Source organism: Sceloporus occidentalis, unplaced genomic scaffold (assembly GCF_023333645.1).
Source record: "Sceloporus occidentalis isolate IW3139 unplaced genomic scaffold, rSceOcc1.0.p SCAF_7, whole genome shotgun sequence".
Classification (NCBI taxonomy): Eukaryota; Metazoa; Chordata; class Lepidosauria; order Squamata; family Phrynosomatidae; genus Sceloporus; species Sceloporus occidentalis.
Genome location: NW_028316987.1, coordinates 80,380,957 through 80,402,661, shown reverse-complemented (window position 1 = coordinate 80,402,661; position 21,705 = coordinate 80,380,957). Strand labels below are relative to the sequence as shown.

At 39.3% G+C, this 21,705-nt stretch overlaps 1 protein-coding gene across 2 annotated transcripts in view; it reads left to right on the top strand.

The window, feature by feature from the left end:
- Positions 1-21,705, top strand: part of LOC149310016 (partitioning defective 3 homolog) — a 654,223-nt gene that overhangs the window by 413,468 nt on the left and 219,050 nt on the right. For both annotated transcript variants that reach the window (XM_089533491.1, XM_089533492.1), the window contains exons 13-15: positions 398-586; positions 2,092-2,262; positions 16,010-16,160. In XM_089533491.1, coding sequence (XP_089389617.1) covers positions 398-586; positions 2,092-2,262; positions 16,010-16,160 — 511 coding nt within the window. The remainder of the gene's footprint in view (positions 1-397; positions 587-2,091; positions 2,263-16,009; positions 16,161-21,705) is intronic.

The window sequence follows — 21,705 nt, the reverse complement described above, 5'->3', positions numbered from 1 at the left end:
AGAAAATGCATTGGTTTTAACGCTTCTGATAATTGCTTCCTATTTGGAAAAAAATTGAGTGGTTGTAGTTTGTATTAATTTGGAAAGTGCTACATTTTATATACATACGTATTCTCTCTCTCTCTCTTTCTCTCTCTCTCTCTCTCTCTCTCTCTCACACACACACACACACACAAACACGAGGGAAAGAGAGAGGTCACATCTGGTTCTCTGAATTATTCGAAGGTGGTGCCAGATGCACTATTATCACAGATTTCCCCACAGAATTTCAATTGGAATTATTATAGCATTGTACTTTGAGTATGGAGCTTTTTTAATGCTTAATAGCTGTAGTTAGAAGATAATTGCAAACAACAAATCCTTTTAAATAATACCATGGTTAATCTCTTCCTGACAGAAAGCAGAAGAAGAAGATCTTGTCCTTACTCCTGATGGCACCAGAGAATTCCTGACTTTTGAAGTTCCCCTTAATGATTCAGGATCAGCTGGCCTTGGTGTCAGTGTGAAAGGTAACCGGTCAAAAGAGAACCACGCAGACCTCGGCATCTTTGTCAAGTCCATTATAAATGGTGGAGCAGCTTCTAAAGTAAGTGGAAGAACAGCTTGTATTTTTTAAAGGTCTAACAACCTTTTCTTTTTGGCAGCCCACTACTGATGGCATGGTTCTTTCCTTTTCCAGCTATCCCTTTGAACAATCTTTAATTTTTTTTAAGGTTTCTTTTTCTTTCTCTCTATCATTCTCTCTCTCTCTCTCTCTCTCTCTCTCTCTCCATGCATATAATAAAATGGATCATTTACAATTCCTCACTTTATCACCAATTAGTGAGCAAGGCACTGCTAATTAACACATTTTTAGTTTGTGGCTAACATTCAACATATCAGAACACTTCTGAAATGGCCAACAGAAAGGTATTGTTATCAGTAGCAGTAAGCTTTATTGCATTATACAGCAATAATATTACTGAGTCAGCTAATTAACCATGTCCCTTAGCAAGATACTGAGGGATCCTGTGGTTCCAGAAGGATGGGTCCCATATGAACCCATACAGGGACCCATTTTTGTGTTCGTACTTTTGGAAGTCTTCTGACCAGCTATACAAATTTAGGAACATGACATGACATAGAGTGGGTATTAATGAAACAAACCAGCAAGTTACAAAGATGCCCTGGTTTGTGGTCATGCAATAGGGTGAGAATCAACGACAATAGTACGGCCATAGTACACATAAAGAGTGAAGTGAGCACCCCAGGCCAAATCCCAGTTTTTGAGGGACAGGGAAAAGAAAGAAATCTGCTCCACAAACTCTTTACACTTATCAAGTTCGTGTTTTCCCCCAAACCATGTGATTCATGGCTGGTCCAAAACATCTTGCTGCCTGAAGCACTGTACCACATGTCTCTCACACATATCTTTCCTAAACTCCCAGTATCAACGTATATAGTATCTTAGGACTATAGTTATGCTATTTTTGCATCTCTCACAAAATGTCAGAAGTAACTCTCCCATTTCCTGCTGGTAAAAATAGAATTATGCTGTCTTTTATGACAACCAAAATTTTATGCTTGAGGCATCCACTTTTCCAGGGTGACCCCTTCATGGAAGACACTACACTGAGAAAGGAATCCAGGTCAGGCAAAGGGGAAAGCTTTGTTTCTGCCTTTCCTTCACTAGAGATAGAGAAGCCCTGAATGACAACGAATTGCTTGCATACCTAGTGTTTTACTCACATGTACACACTCCATTTCCATCTAGTCCATGAGTTTTGGATGGTGTGGAATAAAAAGAAGAATGTGATAGTTCTGCATTAAAGTAGTTTTCATTGGTATGGCTCAAGGATTACTTCCACAGACCTGGGAAGGAAAGGGATCAACTGTAGCTGTGCATTTCACTTAGTAAGCTGTTTACATAAACAGATTATGATAATTATGTCTAGTTTAAATATGCAAATGATTGGAAAAGATAGGGCTGCAAATGACTTCTTCAAAAGCCATTATAGTTGTGTTCACTTTACCATAAAGCCTGAGGATTAAGATCTTTCTCCCAAACCAAAGATGCCAAAGTTCTTTATTCTTTACATTTTCCCTTGCCAGGATGGAAGACTCCGAGTGAATGATCAACTAATAGCAGTAAATGGGGAATCGTTATTGGGCAAGACGAACCAGGATGCCATGGAAACCCTGCGTAGGTCCATGTCCACAGAGGGAAACAAACGTGGAATGATTCAACTCATTGTGGCAAGGCGAATAAGCAAATGCAATGAGGTAACAGCATGAAAGCCTTTAAAAAAAAAAAGGTCTCAGAAGCTTTCATTTCATATGTAAAAAAAAAATGAGCTGAGAAAAGAGTCCTACGCCCAAGTTTAGAAGTATGTATGTTATTCTTTGCTGTATCCTCTTTTCTCTCCCAATTCTCATGTAAGCTGGAATTGGTTGGTGTAGTCATTTTATCAAATCTGATGAAAGAAAATGAGCAGTGTTTCATAATGAAACTCTTTCCTTCATATTTGACACTTCCCCAAAATGAGGTAGAAAAAAATACTGATTTAAATACTGGTGGTGATTTTAGATACAACATTGCACCTAACTACTGTGGACATTGTGGTCTATTTTTATATTTCCTTATATTTAAGGAAAGCCAGTTCTTGAATTCAGGGAGGGGAGTCTGAGGAGGCTGGCACTCTCAGTTGTTGTTACGGAAAGCTGGTAGAGATGGTTATTTGTAATTTGTCTGGAACTGGGTGAAATCATAAAAGTGGGCTTCTGGTCTTCATTCAGTCTGTTCTTCGCTTTATTCAACAGTTGAAGCATTAAAGAAAACCTTCAGTTTGCATTCACTACCACAGACCCACCACCCTGAATTTGAAAGGAATTTTCAATGTTATAACAAACTTGAAAAAAAATCAACATATGGCCTAGATCCAATTGCTGGTTCCACTTAGAGTAGACCCACTTAAGCAGCATCTTTTGATTTGGGTTTACATGTGTGTTGATTTATCATTCAGTAATTCATTCAGTGGGTCTCTTCCAGAGAAGTAAAGTATATTTGTTAACAGTCACATCCAATGTGAATTTTTTTTTGCCTTGACAATACTTGAGACATCCTAAAAAAAGAAAAGCAAAGCTGTGACATTCTTTACTGTTTGGGACTTTGTTGAGAAAAATTATTTGCATAAATATACACACTTTTCCCCTGTAGACAAACTGTTGGGGGAAGAAAACATGGATTTTAAACAAATTATACACCTGTGTGAAAGTACTAGAAGTTTTCAGTGTAGAAAACATATGCAAGAAAAAGTATGTTGGTTTTTTCCTGCACAAAAATCAGTGTTTCTGTGCAGATTATCGATTGTTTTAATTCTGTTTTGTTTTAATTTATATTGTGTGCCACTTGGCTCCCATATTGGAACAAAGATAAAATAGAAGTAAAAACAATAAAATTTAGTCAAATGTGTGTGCCGTTTGCACAAATACCTAAATTTCTACATAGACTACATTTCCTGCATGTGTTCGCTGCACAATAATCAATATATTCCCTTCCTCAGGAATTAGTATATTTTATGCAAATTTCACAGTTTTTTGTCCCAAACATGCATTCTGCACTGGATTTTTTGGTGAAACAAATTTTCCTTAACAGAGTCCCAAAGTGAGAATAGTGCTTAAAAATTGTGCTGAATCCCTCATATATTTTTTCACAGATGAAAGAAGTTAGCAGTTGGATGGGAGGCTGCCAATGAATATCAAGTGGTGTAGGCTATATTTCAGAAAAGGAACTAACAAAACCATATCTTGAGTATTCCTTGCCTATGACAACCCTATGAAATTGATGGCAACTTGAAGGCGCCTGCGCGTGCACACACACACACACACACACACGTACATAATAATTAAGACTGGCCAATATATTTGGGTATCTGAAGCAGAAAATCCCACAGGTGCTTCTCCTTGGGAATAAAAACATGATAGTAATAAATGAAATGACTAACAGTTTGCTTCACTTTCATGACAGCTGACATCTGCTAAGGCCTGAGATGGCTGCCTTACTCAACCTAATGACAGAGCTGTCCCCTCATTGATTCAATAAACTGTATTTTGAACTTGTGTGCTGAGATCAATGAGATGCCAACAACTCCCTGGGCTTATAAATAAAGGGTATAGCAGATTAAAGGGAATCAAGAAGTGTCTTTGCATATAAGTGCTCAAGTTGCCTTTGGGTTGAGTTTAATATTTGAGAAAAGACAGTGTCTGCCTTGTCTCTCTCTCCCCCCCCCCCCCCTTCCAACTTGAGCTGAATCTGTGAGAAAATTAAAATACATTTCTGTCCTCAGAAGTGGTTATAGAAATCCCCCAGACCTCTGTAGCTGAAATTGTTACCTTGCTGTTCAAGCTGTCACTAGTTTGGGTTGGTGTCGGGAAACAGTATTGCTTTTGAATGTTATCAAGGTAGCACAGCTATTACAGAGTGTGAAAGGTTATGTTCAACTTGTTCACCTTCATAATTGTTTTCTACATCCGATTCCAAAGATTTATAACTTTGTAAGTCCAGATTTGAATCATGAGGGATACTTATAGAAGTAATGCTAGAGGTGGAATTTTGATTGGAGAAATCATTGTAGCCGATAATAGGCTGAAAATTCCCTCTTCTGCTTTTTCAACCCAGAGGGTACTTTTTCTTTGTCTGGCTGTTAGAATAATGACACTACTTCAGACTAATGCATTTTGGAATTTAAAATGAAGTGTTTTCTTTTTTGTATATATTGTCTTGCAATAAAAATGAGAAAATAAAGATAACTTTACGCAAGCTGGACTGCAGAGAGAGTTTTATGTATCTGTTTTAGATAATCCTAATTTACTAGATTTTTTTTTTTTAAAAAAGCTATAAGGAGAGGCCAGTGCAAACCATCACTTTGTTTGACTGCTGTCCAACTTTGAATTCAAATGGATTTTGAAAGACCAGGTTCCAATTTAGTTGACATACATGAATTGTCAATTAGTTATTTCAATAAAACATTACAGTAGCTGTTGTTGAGGCGGATTGGTTCAGATGTTTTGGGATTTTGATTTGGTCTGGAGAGTTTGGTCATATACCTTCTGCCAAATTGCAGTACACAAGCTTTGAATATTACTTTAAAAAAAGTAATTAGTTACACTTATTGTTTCAAGCCCTGCCACCACTCTAGTTAGTTGCTGCTGTAGGTTTTAAGATTCAGTAATGAACATTTTTTCCATTTCTAAAAGGTAACTTAGGCACGTTACAGACTGCCCAAAACGGGCGGTCTCGCGCCGCTGCCGGTTGCTGCGTCTGGGAACTGCAGCAGCCAAACCGCATGGTTCCCGGGCGCAGCAAGAAAGAAGCGCCAAAATGGCACTTCTTCCTGTGCCCCAGAAGTGGCACCACAAGGCGCGAGGTGCACACTCGCGGCACCACTTCTGGTGCGCGACGTCCGGACGCTGTGCGTCTGTGATGTCAAAATGGTGGCACCCATCTGTATGTGGCGCCACCATTTTGATGTACTCGTTACACGCGAGGGGAAAGGCGCGTCAGGAAGCGCCACCCCTCGCGGGTAACGATGGCGCCTCATTGGCCCGTCTGTAATGCGCCATAGCTACACTTCAGAATCTGAATGCTGAAAACTGCTAGCCTGTGGTTCAAAAACTCACCCTCTCACTATTGTCACCTTAACACCTATAGTAGAGCACAGTGGAACCACACACGACAGAGCAAATGCCAGTGCTTGGGACATGTGAAATCTGACTCTGCCATGTAGTGAAGTCACATCCCTGTAATCAGAAAATAAAATTTTAAAAATTACATTTATACCATATCTCCCATGACAATTATAGCTGTCATGAATTGCAACTTACAGTAAGACCCCATATAATGTGGATTTGTTTAATACAGTTTCACTTATTTGTGCAGAGCTGCAGATCCCTCATGCTTACTAAAGATCCAAAATACACTGCAGAAATATTCCAGTTTGAGGCTGCTTTAACTGCCCTATCTCAATAGAAGGAAATCCTGAGAACTGTAGTTTGTTGTGGCACCAGAACTCTCCGATTGAGAAGGCTAAATGTCTCACAAAACTACAATTCTCAGAATTCCCCAGCATTGATCCAGGGCAATTAAAGCAGTCTCAAACTGGATTACTTCTGCCGTGTGTTTTGAACAATAGAATCACATTGGAGGACCTAGAAATGCTTAGAGAGAAGACCTCTCTAGGCATTTCTAGGTCCTCTAGTGTGATCCTCTGGTCAACCTCCTTCTCAAGCATATCATAGAATCTTGCTGGAAGACCTAAACATGCTTACACAAATATTCTTTCTAGGCACTTTTAGGTCATCCAGTGCAATTCTATGATGTGCTTCCACGCAGAAGCCCAAGACGTTGTTCATTTTGGGGAGGAAAATAGAGTTCACAATTATGTGCAGTTTTTTGTTCTATATGAACAGTCCTGAAATGTATCCCTCTTGTTAGAGGGGGTCTTACTGTATTGGGGAAAGATCAACATATAAGTGGCTACTTAACTTTATTGACTTTGATCATAAAATTCTTTATCATTACTCATAGAATCAAAGACCACAAGGGGCATCCAGTCCAACCCCCTGCCATGCAGGAAAATAAAATCAAAGCACTCCATCCAAAATAGCCATCCAAATGGCCATCCAGCCTCTGTTTAAAGTCTCCAAGGAAGGACTCTAATGCACTGTATTCCACTGTCCAATAGCTCTTACCATTGTTCTCAGAACATTGCTTTCAGAGACACATGTGCACAGAAAAACTCATGTGCATTTCTTGAAAGATTTCTTTTTTGTCCAGAAAAAGTGTTTTGCTAAAACAAACCAACCAACAAACTCTGTTTCCAGGAACAAAATAATAGTATCTGCAGTTTTTGCACAAACCCCACAAATTTCTGGAAACATGTTTTTTTTCCTGCAAAAGCACTCCCCCACCCTATAACCTCCTGTGTATATCTGGGTAGAATTATTTTGCAAAGTAGTTTTACATTGGATGAATACTGGGGGGAAAAACAACCCTGCATTTTCTACCACAGTATGAAGAAAACTACAGACATTGTGTGAGTTTGAAATAGTCAAAGGTTTACGTCCCTACTGGTTTACAGGTCTCAGTATTTTGGACATATAATTTCTGCACATTTTGGGGATTCCCCTCCCGCCTCCTAAATTGTGGTTTATAATGGTTTACAAGTACACTTAAAAACCACAAGATTCTGACTTTGTCAGTGTTTATAACCTTCATTATGAGTGTCCCAGTCAGATGATAATCAAAGCAAAGCTGATAGGGAAATCTAACTGCTTGCTATTTTGGACTTGTTTTTCCAGATGCACGTTTACTCATACTTTATTAATACATCACTTGGCACAATGGTATTGTAGAATTGCCAGTGACCATTTAACTGTCCTTTATCATTTGTTCAGATAAGAACCAAACCAGTTCTAGTTAGAGCAGGTAGTATTTATCAAGTACATAGTATTTATTGAGCAGTTTCTTATCAGGATGATAAAGGACTGTGCAGCAAACTCACTTTCTTTTAAAACATGACATTGTCTGCATAAGGACAAAAACATCCCATAATCTGGACTGCATTCCTCTTACTGTCTGATTCCTGGAATAAACAGTATGGCTTTGTACAAGTGGATAAGGATGGAGCTGTGTGACCAGGCTGGGTTTCTTGTTAGCTGTCATTACTTCACAGAGGAGACATTACTACCCTCTTGAATTGTTTGCTTTTTGTTTCTGCAAATCCCCATCCTCTTGAATGTAGACTCATGAATGACTTCAAGGAAATTATTGTTGAATGAGATAAGGACTGCAAGGGAGGAGTGCATAGAAATACTATAAACACTATAGAAATGCTATAAAATGGAATTATATCTCATACTTAGACACAAATGTATGGGGAGAGAGAGAGAGAGAGAGTCTGGAGAGAGGGTTAAAGCCACACACTGCTTCCTTTGCTTTTTAGGGCATTGGGTGACCAGAGGTAGGCAGTATGTTGCCCTCCAGACTTTGTTGAACTGTAACTCCCATGATCCCTCACCGTTGGATATACTGGTTAAAGCAGATAGGGATTGTAGCAGCCACTCTATATTATTATTATTATTATTATTATTATTATTATTATTATTATTAAACTTTATTTATATAGCGCTGTAGATACAATTAAAAATCAATATAAATGAAATCTGCCAGTGACGTACATTCTACAGGATAATAATAATAACTTTATTACAGCCATTTGGCCAGCACAATTACAAAATTCCAATTTAAAACATAACTTAGTTTTATACCATAGGTTCATGTACAGGCAGATCGGAGAGTATAAACAAATTATAGTTTATAAAAAGTAAGGATAAAAAGTAAGGATAGGACTGCACGATCAGGTAAACACACAACAATGAGTAGGCTGCCATCACCTCGCAAACAACTCTATCATATTGTGTAATTCAAGACATATTAGTTCAAAACCACAGTCACAGGATAATAACAAAACACATATAAAACAATAGATAATAATACAAGATAGCATTAGATAAAATAAGCAAGCAACAAATTAAAAACATCAAATATCACATATCAAAGCAAATAACAGTCAGACAACAATCACACAATGCCTGGAAATGCTTCCCTGAGTAATATAGTCTTCAACTCTGTTTTGAAACTGGTTAAATAAGCGATGACCCATGCAGCTGGTGGAGGAAGGAAGTTCTAGGAGTGAGGGGCAGCAAGCAAGAAGTGATGAATCTGGGAAGGGGCAGTGGAAATCCTAGGCTGAGGCAGCAGACCTTGACTAGCAGAACAGAGGATATGAGTGCAGATGTGAGGAGAAAGAAGTTCAGATAAATAATGAGGGGCCTGCCCATGCAGGGCTTTAAAAGTCAACAACAAAAGCTTATACTTGATACGGAAGGGGAAGGGGAGCCAGTGAAGAGATGATAATAGAGGAGAAACATGGTCAAAGTGGCGAGCGAATGTAATAATACATGCAGCTGCATGCTGGTTGGAAATTAAAAGATGGAGATGAGAGAGAAACCCTGCCAGAAGGAGGTTACAGTAATCTAGCCGCGAGACCACGAGGGCATGGACAGTAGAGGCCGAAAGAAATGGACAGATTTTAGCAATGTTGTACAGAAAGAATTTACAGACCTTGGCTGTGGCCTGGACCTGGGGGATACACTACACAGAAGAATAAAAAATAAAACAAAGACTGCTTCCTGGACCAGTCGAATAGAGATATTGTCAACGGAAACAGAAAGGAGTGTTGGAGGGAGGGCTTAGGTGGAAAAACAAGAAGCTCCTTCTTGGACATGTTGAGCTTCAAGCGCCGATGCTGCACCCACTGAGAGATAGCCGTGAGACAAGATGAGACTATACTATGATGTATACTATAATGTATAGTCTGATAGTGCTTGGCCCTCTCAAGGTTATTCCAAAATAGTTACATTTTTAGGGGTAGTTTTTCAAGGGCCCAAAACAGCCAGGCCAAATAGAGTGGCGGGTGACTGCACTTGCACCCGTCATACTTGGGCCACAGCAACTGCACATGCCTTGTCCCAATCTGCGCTGCTGTGGTGGTCATGAACTGTGCCACTGGGAGGAGTGAATTCTTTCCACTCCTTCTTGACTCTATATAGAATGAGGCCTCTGCACAGCTTCAAGCTGCTTTTGAGGTGTACGTCATGTAAATGGCAGATCTCCAATGCAGCCTGAAGCTGTGTCATTTTGCCTGTGTGTTTTGGTCAAGGTAAGCTTCTCCCACTAAAACTGCCAGTCAGTTCTAACAAGGCAGTCACTTGTCCCTCTCCCCCAAGTTGTACCAGTGTTTTTACTCAGGAATACAAAGACAATAGAATGAATGACAAAATAAACTTTGGCATTTAAAATAAATAGCCTAGGCTAATTTTTTGCTACATAACTTTGAACATTTTTGAATAGTTGTCCTGTATCTGCCTAGAAAAATGTTGCTTGGTTTATTTCCTAATCTGTTTTTACCTTAGTCCCTGAACCACCCTTTTGTGATGAGTAAAGTGTGTTCCCTGGCAAGAGTGGCAATTTACCAATTAAATTGGCTGCAGACTCCCCTCACGTTGTATTTCATTTGCAGATGCTTGCACTCATGTGTGTGCGCGCATGTGTTTCCCCCATCATGCACTGCATATGATGGAAAGCAGGGTAGAAAAATAGGATTATACTATTTTCTAATTAACATATTATACTACTTATAATTATACTACTTTCTAATTAACATATTTATTCAAAGTTTCTAATGTACATTATCCCAGTAATCATATGTAGGGCCATACAACAAAGTACAATAACATCAAAAATCCATAAAACAGTGATACCTTTAGGGGACGAACTAAAATGCACAAAATTTTTAATGGAAACTTTCAAAGTTCTGCTTGTTAGAGCCTTTGAATATTATTTAATTTACAGGTGTTAAAAATCATACAATGAGGGTAAGGTCTGTTGACAGAAAGAGTGACAGAAAGTAGGAGTAGAACAAGCAAGGGCCACTGTCAACGTTTTCTAAACCATACACTGATTTTTACCATCTTTGCCTGTTGAAGAAGCCAATGGAGTTTCAAAAGCCTGCATCGTGTATTTTGTGCATTTTGGTTGTTCCAATAAAGCTATCACTATTTTGTGGATTTGGGACGTTAATGTCAATTATCAATAATATTTGACAGTGCCTGTTCTGATCACATATTTAAAGTTAGTTATGTATATATTTTCTTCCTGCTGCAAAGGTATGTGTGTGGATGGGCAGAGAGGAGAGGGGAGATGTATACCCATGGCCACACTATGAGATTGGGGTTTTTTTTGGTTCGCTAAAGTTTGAGCATTCCACTGAGAATGCCTGCTGATAAGCACCAAGCAAGACATCCCACTGATAGTACATGCCAGTAGGTCCTGCAGTAAGCTACCTAAAAGGGAACATTTGACAGTGTTAAGCCAAGTAATAAAGTTATCAGAGTAGATAACATGACAGTGGCCCTTGATTGGTTCCACCCCTACTTTCTGTCTCTCTTTTTGCCAAGTTTACTTTATGCAAACTTTACTTACAAAAGAACCAAAATAAGTGTTTTTGATAGGCTTCTGTGCAGTTTTCTCAAAACTTTCAGGGTTTTTCTTTTTCTTTTCTTTTTTTTTGGGGGGGGGAGTTGGTTGGTTGGTGTATAAAAGGCATTATATCCTCAGTTAAATATTTGTGTGGCTGGCAGTTGATGTCTTGATTTAAATCTGGTTTTTGATATGCTAATTAGACACGAATAAAGCTTTTTCCCATGAAAGTGGTAAGACATTCCAGTTCTCTTTTCAAAGGGTAGCCATCTAAACAATGGGGCCTTTGTTTATCGCCTCTGTACACTGAGGCTTACCAGTTTACCTGGGGTGAATGCTTATGCCTCTTTATAAGATCCTAAGCTGCTTCTTTCTCCTTGACTCTTTGAAAAAAATCTGCTGGAAGCTCAGTAGTGTTTTTTAGATATTCATTGTCTCTTGAGCAATGGCTACATTGTGTGCCTTAATAAAGAGGTAGACATTTGTTACATAAACTTGATGATACAGTCCTATCTCCTTGGGAAAGTAAATCATGTTAATCATTTAGGCTAATTTTTATCCATTGTTTGAAAAAAGTTAAAACAAAGTAAACTTCTTCTGTGTGAATATACTTGCCATACAACTTCTATCCCTGGATAGTGTCTCCCTCTTTCTCTTTTTTAATAGCATTTCAAAATTTTCACATTTTTCTTCTTCCTAAATTTGCCTTTGATTCCTTTACATCAGAGCCTTTGAATATTGTTTAATTTACTTTTCAGTAGAGCTGTCAGTTGTAATCTGCAATTTAGGGCAGAAAAAAACCTGAATAAAACAAATCCTCATTTCACAATTTAAACCTTACTGAGTCTAATTCACTTGCACGGCAAGTTTATTATTCTCCTGCAGCCTGACGTGCCTTCAATTGTAATTGTGTTGACCCTTCAATGCAGTAAATCTCCCCAGTGCTGATCAAACTGGAGAAAGATAAGGCTACAATTCAGAACTTCATTAAATATCTCATTTATATTAAAAAGACGATAGCTTTGAACAGAAATAATACTTCCTACAGTGTCCTCCGATTATGCTTCACCCACTTTGAAGTATTGTAAATTTTGCAAATCCCCTGCCATATCCATCATTCTGGTATGGTGAGATCAACTAAACGTAGCATGGTTCTAGGGCCTGGAATAGATTCTTGAGTTTCCCACTCACCATAAATTCCCTACATTCAAGTCAATCCACTTGTAGTTTCCATCCCTTGGAAATACTGATCTTTAGGCCTTAAGTCTGTCTCTTAAGTCTATTGTCTCTTAAATTTGTCACATTTTGTTGTTGCTATTGCCTTTCGACTTTGACTTATGGCAACCCTATAAATGAGAGATCTCCAAGAGTGCTAGACATCAACACGTTTAGTCTTGCAAATTCAGGGTTGTGGCATCCTTGATTGAATAAATCTACCTGTAGTGCAGCCTCCTGCTTTTTCTTACTGCTTTTCACTTTACTAAGCATTGTTGTCTTTTCCAATGAGTTTTGTCATATCACAATGTCCAAAGTCTGAGAGCCTTAGTTTAGTTATTTTAGCTTCTAGTGAGAGTTTAAACTAGATTTGCTCTAGGGCCCATTTATTTGCCTTACTGTAGTTATACCCCGCTCTTCAGCCCTAAAGGCTCTCAGAGTGGCTTACAGATACCGTATATACTCGACTATAAGTCGACCTCATGTATAAGTCGAGGATAAGGTTTGGGGCCAAAATTATGGATTTTGCTATGACCCATGGATAAGTCGAGGGTAAAATTTAGGGGCATATAGCAAACAATCTAAAGGATGAAGCAAGGCAAAACAATGTCAAAGAACTTATAAAATTCCAGCAGAGATAATTTTGTGCTTACTCTTAAGATTGGATGAATGAGAGAGTAGAGGGGGGTCAGTACTTCACATATTATACTCTTGCTTTTCATCAGGAGATGGTTCCTTCTTTTAAATAAGACACAGTTCTTACATTGACCCATGGATAAACTGAGTCAGTTTTTTTGGGTCAATTTTTTAACCTAAATTTGTAGACTTATACATGAGTATATACAGTAGTTATTCAAACAGTTCCTCAGGTTTACAATCTAAAATGACATGACACAAAAGGAGAAGGGAATGGTGATGGGGAAGGAGATAGGGATCAAGTCCAGTGGTTCTTCTCTCCCTGAGGCCTGGACCATAGCAGATGGACTGGAGGGAGGGCCCTTCTTCTTGCTCTGGCTAGCCCCTGATGGAGTTGGGCCTAGCTTTTCACTCCCTCCCAGGCCAGGTGTCAGATGGCATGGAGGGAGGGCTCTCTTCTTCTTCTTCTTCTTCTTCTTCTTCTTCTTCTTCTTCAGGTAGCCCTCATGGGGTTGGACCTGCCTTTTCACTCCCTCCTAGCCCGGATGATATCAGATCCCATCTTCCCTAACCACACTGCTTCAGGCTGGATCCCTCAAACTCTGGAAAGTCACAGGATTCCTGGTCTTGTTTATGCTGAGGTTTTCTGCATGTGTTCCACCACTGAGCAATGAAAGCCCCCTTCACCTGTTCAAATCAGGGCAGGTGTGCAATTCTGTCTCTTGTAATCTTGGGAGCCCTTAGACAGATCCTGCTTCAGATACACAGTTTGTGAAATGCCAAAACACACAGTGTACTCTTACTGAACAGGGGAGGAGAGACTTTTTTGCCAACAGGAGAAGAGAGAGACCATTCTCTGCAAGGAAAGTAAGTTCTAAACAATGCTATCCCAGATTTTCAGAGCAGCAGTTACCATGGCATAATCACTGGTGAATCGGTGCTAAAACGTTTAGGAAGAGTGTGTGTGTGTGTGAGAGAGAGAGAGAGAGAGAGAGAGAAAGCCTGGTGCGCTTCATAAATCTCAGGGAATTTGTCGGTTCCCCTCCTGTGTCCCTGAATCATTCAGAGAGAAGCAAATTCCTCTGAACAGAAACTTTGCATTGAGAGGAATTTGCCTTTCCCGGAACAATTCAGGGACACCGGAGGGGAGCCGGCGATTTTCTGACATTTAGGAAGTATGGCAGGCTTTCATACACACACTTCCTAAATGTTATAGCTACATTTTTCTATCACTTAAGTGCTGGTTTGAAAATCTCCATTAATTCCTCACATCATAGCACTGTACCCTTGACAGAATCCTACAGCTGCTTCTGAAAAACAAAACATCAAAATCTTCTATAAATATAAATAATTAAATGCTGGTCTTGCAGTGGACTCGTGAATATGATTTAATGAGAGCTTATAGAAGTAATGCCATAAACTCCACCTTGATGTGGCTAGGCAGTAATGGTTAAAGATGTAAACTAACTAGATTCTGAATTAACTAGATTTTGTTTGAAACAAAAACCCAGTTAATAGTGCTCTCTGGGAAGAATTAACCATACATAAAATTAGAGCTATGAGTTTGCAAGATCTGGGCAGAGCTGTTGACAACAGGGAGAACTGAAGGTCTCTTATTAGAGTTACCATAAGTCAAAATCAACCTGACTGCAATTAACAATAATAGTGTCAGCGCTCATGTAAGTCTTAACCATGGTTTGGGCTTTCCAGGGGGGTTTCATGGGAGAGGGAAGGACTGTGAAGAACATAATCCTGAATCCTACACCATGACTGCTTTAAACCAAAGTTGAATAACTGTACACTAGTTCATGGAAATCCAACATGGTATAGTGGTTTGAGCATTGGACTGCTACTCTGGAGACCAGGGTTCATATCCCTACTCAGCCATGGAAACTCACTGGGTGACTTGTGGGAAGTCACACACTCAACCTCAGAGAAAGGCAAAGGCAAACTCCCTCTAGACAAATCTTGCCAGGAAAACTTTGTGATCGGTTCAGCTTAGGGTTGTCATAAGTCAAAAATGACTCGAAGGCACACAACAATACTAGATCATGAGTGTTACCTCTGCACTACCCCCCTGCTTATGACATGCAAGTAGCTGGAGAAGCAAATCAGTGGAAGAGACAATGTTTTAGTATCTTTTTTTTGTAAGGCAGCCAAGCATAAATATATCTCTGCTTCTTACCCACTCCTGACTTTTCATGGCATTTTGACTAGAGACACCCTACTGGGCAAAGGGCCTTTGAAAGCCACTACCTAGCCTGAAGGAGTTTGGGGAAAGTGGGACAAAATGCAATTTTTGTTTGTGTAACAAAGCCAGCAGAAAGGCTGCCCAGATTCTAATAAAAATACAAAGGTTCTTTCTCCTTATAATCAGAAACACAGAATGATTGTACATACTCTTCTCCCTCACCACCTCCACCACCACCAAATGAAAGCCACTGACCTTATTAGATCCAGTGTAAAAAACCAAACTAAACCATAATATGATTTATAACAGGGTGGATATTTATTGATATATCCATGTTCAATATGTGTTTTAAGAGGGGAATCTGGTGATGCTTATGAAAGCAAATTGCTCGATTTGGAAAAAAGTTAGAAACTACATTTGAAATTACATTGTGCTTCATTTTATTTGATTTTATGTTTCTCCTTTCTTCCTACATCCACCTCTCAAAAACACTAAACAAAACTGTTTTTTGAAGGATCCTGTCCTGACAAGCTGTCAGTCTGTGAAGGAGGCCCAAGCCATCTGCTAGATGGCTTTAAAGCATAGGAGAGTGCCGGTTCACTCGAGGAAATGTGCAATACAGCTAAACTACAACATGGGTTGTTGTTTTTGTTTTCCACGTGAAGAGGGATGGAGTCCGACAAGGCTCTGTGGGAGACAGTGTAAAATGGCACAGAAAGTTGGTCATTAAGCAGTGCTGTCAGTTGAAATTATTGTGGTCCAGGGTGAAAAGTTCTAGCTCATTTGATGCCCAGCCAGGGCCAGGCCTCTGGCAAGTTGTTATTGTCCCCCCATGCTGTTAAATGGACCTTCGGCACTGATTTTTTCCTCTCCTTCTTTCCATGTAGTTGGAGTCACCTGGGAGTCCCCCGGGGCCAGAGCTGCCTATTGAGACAATGCTGGATGACAGGGAACGTAGGATTTCCCATTCGCTGTACAGTGGGATTGAAGGCCTCAGTGATTCGCCCACCAGGAATGCTGCCTTGAGCAGGATAATGGGTAAGTCAAGCAGACTCAGCTAATCCTGTGTTGTTTATCATCTGTTTTTGTGGTTTTTGTAGATGGGCATTTGATACATTATATGTGGGCAGCAGGGTACATGAAAATTGTAGCAACTGGATTTAAAAGCTTACTCTTTTTTCCTCTCTTCTCATTCAGCATACAGAGTTTCTTTTTTAAACATGAATCAATACATTGATAAAATTAAGTCTTGGATCGCAGAGCAGGTGATAGCCACAGGAACCTTTTAAAATGTTTTACTGTGTATGTGTGTGTGTGTGTTGCAAATGAATGCTTTATACTGGTCAATGAGGGCCTGCCAGGTGTAGCTTCATTAAATGTAGAGTCAATGAATGTTATGATTAAGGATGTATCACTTATGTTTCTGCATTGATTTCGCCTCCCCATAAAAAAAAAAAGGCTCATGTGAACCTTGTCCAATTTATGCTTAGTGTGGTATTTTGGGGGGGGGGGGGTGTTTTGGGTTTTTCAGCTTTAAATGCCTTGTGGGCCACAGGTTTAAAATCATGTAGCTAATTTTATGCATCCTTTGTTTGGATTCAGTGCTCTGCTGTCTGCATGGCCCCCAGTGGATAATGAGGTTATTAGTACTTGCTCTGTAGCAATTCATAGTTGTTGGGTTTTCTCTCTTGTCTACTAACAGTGCTAGTTAATAAAGACTTGCTTTGTCACAGAAGCAGCTGGCTTTATCAAATAACTCATAATGGGATTTAGACTTACAATTTTTAAAACATGGAATGATTTCTGATTGCCATAATATTCAGCATAACAAATTATATGTATTTCTAAATTAATTTCAAGCCTGAAACGCAAAATGTAGCTGCTATGATGCTCTGTTTCCAGGCACTGACAAAGAATTTATGGACAAAGATATCCATGTATTGGTTTTGGAAATCTTTCTCTAAGTTTGCACAAAGCAGCACTACATTGCTAATGTCTTTGTTTAACTGCGGGGGAAATTAATTCCTTTCCCTTCAAATTCCTTTCCCTCCCTTCAAATTGGAACCCCACTGACATTAAATGCACAATATGTGCAAGAAGCACAAGGGAGCTCTGGTGTGGTTCTCCCTTACCTATTTGCAATTTTCATTCATGTACTCCATATCTCAGGCATGTGGCTTTGAGCTTTAATAGGTGGCTAGTGCTTTTAACAAATGAATAAGATCCCAGTGTGCAAGTTTCTCTTTGGGACATGGATATCATCTTGCTTCCCTTCATCTTCACCTTTTTCATGTCCAAAAGGTAACAGGAGTAGGGACTAACCTTCTGTACAACTCAAAGCACATGAAATATTCCAACAGTTTCCAATGGGGGTGAATTCTATATTACTTTCATAACATTTCTCATAAACAAAATTGAATAGTTGGTAATGGAATTAGGAAGAAATGTTACCTAATGACTGTGCTTCCATGTGTACCAGCTCTCTCAAATCTCATGCACCTCAGATGTGTTGGGCTGCAGCTCCCATAACCCCTGGGCCAGCTATACAAAGGAAACTTCAGCCTGTTACAGACTGCCAAAATAAAGCTGCTTTGGGTTACTTTGGAGGTATGCTATTTAAATGATGCGTGGATCCTAAGAGTCCGGAGGTCGCACCAAAGCCACACTCCATGCCTAAGCACTGGAGTGCAGCTTTGGTGCAGCTTCCGGATTCTTAGGATGCATGCAACATTTAAACAGCATACCTCCAAAGAGACCCGAAGCAGCTTTATTTTGGCAGTCTGTAACAGGCCTTCAAGTACATTGGTTTGAACCCAGATTTGTGTGTTCTGATCATGGACCCATCAAAATCAAATTTCAAGGGACCTTGCTATGTCTGGATTGAATCTATTTATTGCAGGGTTTCCCAACGTGGGATGTCTTCACCCCCAGGGGGTGCAAGATGGAATTTCAGAGGGTGCGACAGAGAGTGGTTTGTATCTTTGAGGGATGAGTCAAAGTCATCAGTCAGCCAACTCCTAGTGTGCTTTGAGAAGTGCTAGTAGGTAGTTGTGTTGCATAGATAATAGTCTCATATGCCGCCTTGAGTCTCTGTACTGGCTGGAGGAAGGTAGGATATAAATAAATAGAATATTAATAATGCTAATATTGAATCAAAAGGAAGTAATTTTACAATTTAAAATATTTTGCAATTTTTTTGAATCAATTACAATCTACTTGCTCAATTTAGTTTGGCATTTTGTGCACTAAATTAAAAACGTAATGTTTTTAAAGTTCAATTTCTTCACTCTCACTGTTTTATATGTGTATCCTAACCACAAATGATGACAAGACACTACAAAAAGTGGGACATTCAAGAAAAATGTAGTTGATACACTAATTTATATAGAAATGCATGCTTCTTAGTCATGCTCAAAATGGAGGGCATTTTGGAATTCCTCCTGAACCGAAGACTGAAATGTAGGACATGTCCTTGAAAAGGAGGATATTTGGTCACCCTGCCCATAGGAATCTCCCACATGTTCTCAGAAGGTGAAACTTCCCTGTTGTTATTTGGTAGCTGGAACTGTGTTTCTTACTTATGTGTATATAAATAGAAAAAGAACCCCAATTCATTTGCTTTTGCCACTTTCCCAGACTAGCCAAAAAAGATGTATCTTCACCATCTGAATCACAGCAACCTAAAGTCTGCCAGTTCTTTTAATCTCTACACAGTAATTGAGCTTATAATGAAAAGTGATAGATACACATGTAGTGAAGTGGTTAAATGTTTTCAAAAAGTGGAATATTTTCTCAACTAATTTGAGTGTTAGGATGAGGTTAATTCAAAATTTAATATTTCAGTGTGGCTATTTATTTATTTTTGAATGAAGCTACCTACAGTAATTTGATTTCAAGGTTAATCAATAGACAGCAATTGTGTGTCCATCTTCCTGAAAGATCGCATTCTTCTGTACTAATGGACACTTGTACATTGATAGACACTTCAGTTTTCCAAGACCTACCTTTCTTCAATTAAAAGTTAGTGTATCACTTTAAATTATCTAATTTATATAAAATAAAATTATATAGTTTATCACGTATTTCTCCTTGTCATTCTCTCCTATCTGGTGTCTATCTGGTTTTACAACCCTCACCTTACTCCACCAGCACCGGGCTGGCCAAACTGGCTGGAAATAATGGAGGAGGGATTGCAGAAACTACAGGACTGTTGCATTAATTTCCCTTGCAAGCAAAGCGACTTCTTGGTTGCCTCCCTGCTGCATATCAGCCTGTAAATGGCTGTGAGGTGAGGGTGGGGACTAGAATACTTAAAAGATGGTTGGGGGAGTGAGGAACAAGATCTATTCTGCTCCGGGATCTATTAATGATTAAAGCTACAGAAATCCTGGCCTGTATTCAAGCAGGCAATGCTAGCAAGGTATAAATAAATAAGTACTGATTCTTGAGCCTTGTGCTACATTTTTAATTATACAGGCATTAGTTCAAACATTTTCTTTCTTAGTAATAACCACTTGTGCATTCGAAGTGTAGGAAAATATAAGTTAACTGTGGCCAGAATGTTGTGCCGAGGGTTTGTGAAGTCATTTCCTTCTTCTCTGTATTTTGTTTTTACTTATTTCAGCAACCACATTCTCTACTGTAATCAGTGTCAATGTGAAACTTCACACTGCAGTAAGGTCTAACAAAAGGCTAGTCAACTTTAACCTTATAGTGAATTCTTCATATGAATCCTCAATGTCACAGAAAAAGCTTTGACATATGGGGGGGAAATTCTTTATTTCAACACAGACATGAAGGAAAAGGTGCACATGAGCAACCCAAGACTTCTAGATTTTCTTCTTCTCTGGAATAGTGTTAAGGAGTTGATCAAAAGCTTCCATTGTAGCTTTATTTATTTATTTATTTATTTATTTATTTATTTTTATCCTGCCTTTTTCCCAAAGTGGGATCCGAGGCAGGTAGCCAACGTATAAAACACATTAAAACAACAATTAAAATCGTAGAATTAAAATAAGAAATATTAAAAATTACAAATATAAAATTTAAAACATACAAAGTTAAAAATAGTAATCTAAAACCCCTCATCCCCCAATAAAACCAAGCCTGCCATATCTTAAAAGGCCTGTTTAAATAAAAATGTTTTTGCCTGCTGGCAAAATGCCAACAGTAAGGGGGCTAGCTTAGTCTCTCATGGAAGGAAGTTCCACAAGATGGGAGCAGCCACTGAGAAGGTTCTCTCTTGTGTTCTCACCAGACAAGCCTGGGATGGTGGTGGGACAAAGAGAAAGTCTTCTCCTGAGGATCTTAGGGCTCCAGGTGGTTTGTATGGGGAGATACAGTCTCTCAAATAGTCTGGACCTAAGCCGTGTAGGGCTTTTTAGGGCATGACCAGCACTTTGAATTGTGCTCAGAAACGAACCAGTAGCCAGTGAAGCTGTTTCACTGGATATAATGGGGCTCATGCTGCAGGGGTGCGCGTGTGCCATTCTCCCTTTTGCCACGTGGCTTCAGCGTAAGCAGAAACATTGTGGCATTTGCCTGTATCTCTTTGAAATGCTTTAAGAGATGGTGGGAGTGAGGTGAGGCTCAGTGGGAAAAGAAAGGCGGGCCCCTCAATTTTAAAAAAAATCAAATTTCAAATTTCAAAATTTGAATTTTAAATTTTTAAAAATTGATTTTTTGTAAAAAATATTCTTTTGAAATTTTCTTTAAAAACATTTCATTTTAACCAAATCTTCACTGTGTATATGCAAATACATTTATGTTTTGCATATGATATTGTAATTTGAAGGTATAATTTTAATTTTGCTAGTTGTTTATGTCACAACTGTTAGCATTACATTCAGTAGTACATGGAAATTATGATTTAGGAATAACATTAGTGCAAAAAAGCATGACTAAGGACTCTGTATGGTGTGAATTAGGAGGTGGTCCATGAGGGAATGATACCATAAGTGACCGCACTGGGTGACACCAACCCTAGGGATGCCACTGCCTGTGGGTCTGCAGAACACAGGTTAAGAACCACGGATCTTAAGTGAAAATGAAAAGTGGACTCTGTTTAACTCAGGTCTGAGCCAGCCTCAAGATGTTTGCCTAAAAACGGAAGTAACTCATTACCAGCTCATTTTCCCCCTTCAATTAGGGGGGAGTTGTTCTATTACCACATGATGTGGTTCCACATAGTGAGTTATCTGGTTCAATGTATCTCAAGCTATCTGATATGGGGACTGGCAATTTTGGTTGCAGGGCCAGGTTTTAACTTGGCAGCAAACTAAGGCCAACACCAGCACCAGTCAGGCCCCCTTTAAGAGGACACTTTCAAGCCAGTGTACAACAGTAGGCACTCTTCTGTATCTCTGCATAGTGCATTGGATCCATCTGTGGGACATAGAGGGGGCAGCATGTGCTCTGCTGAGTTATTTCTTTCCTCCAGTAGGGAAAGCTGGTTAAAAGTAAAATTCCTTATCTGAGCATCTGTAGGGATGGGGTGCTATTAGGAGGGTCTAGCAATTCTTCCTCATTGGTTCATTGTATTGACCTGAAGATTGTTCTCCTCCTATCCTACCCTGCCTTGCTC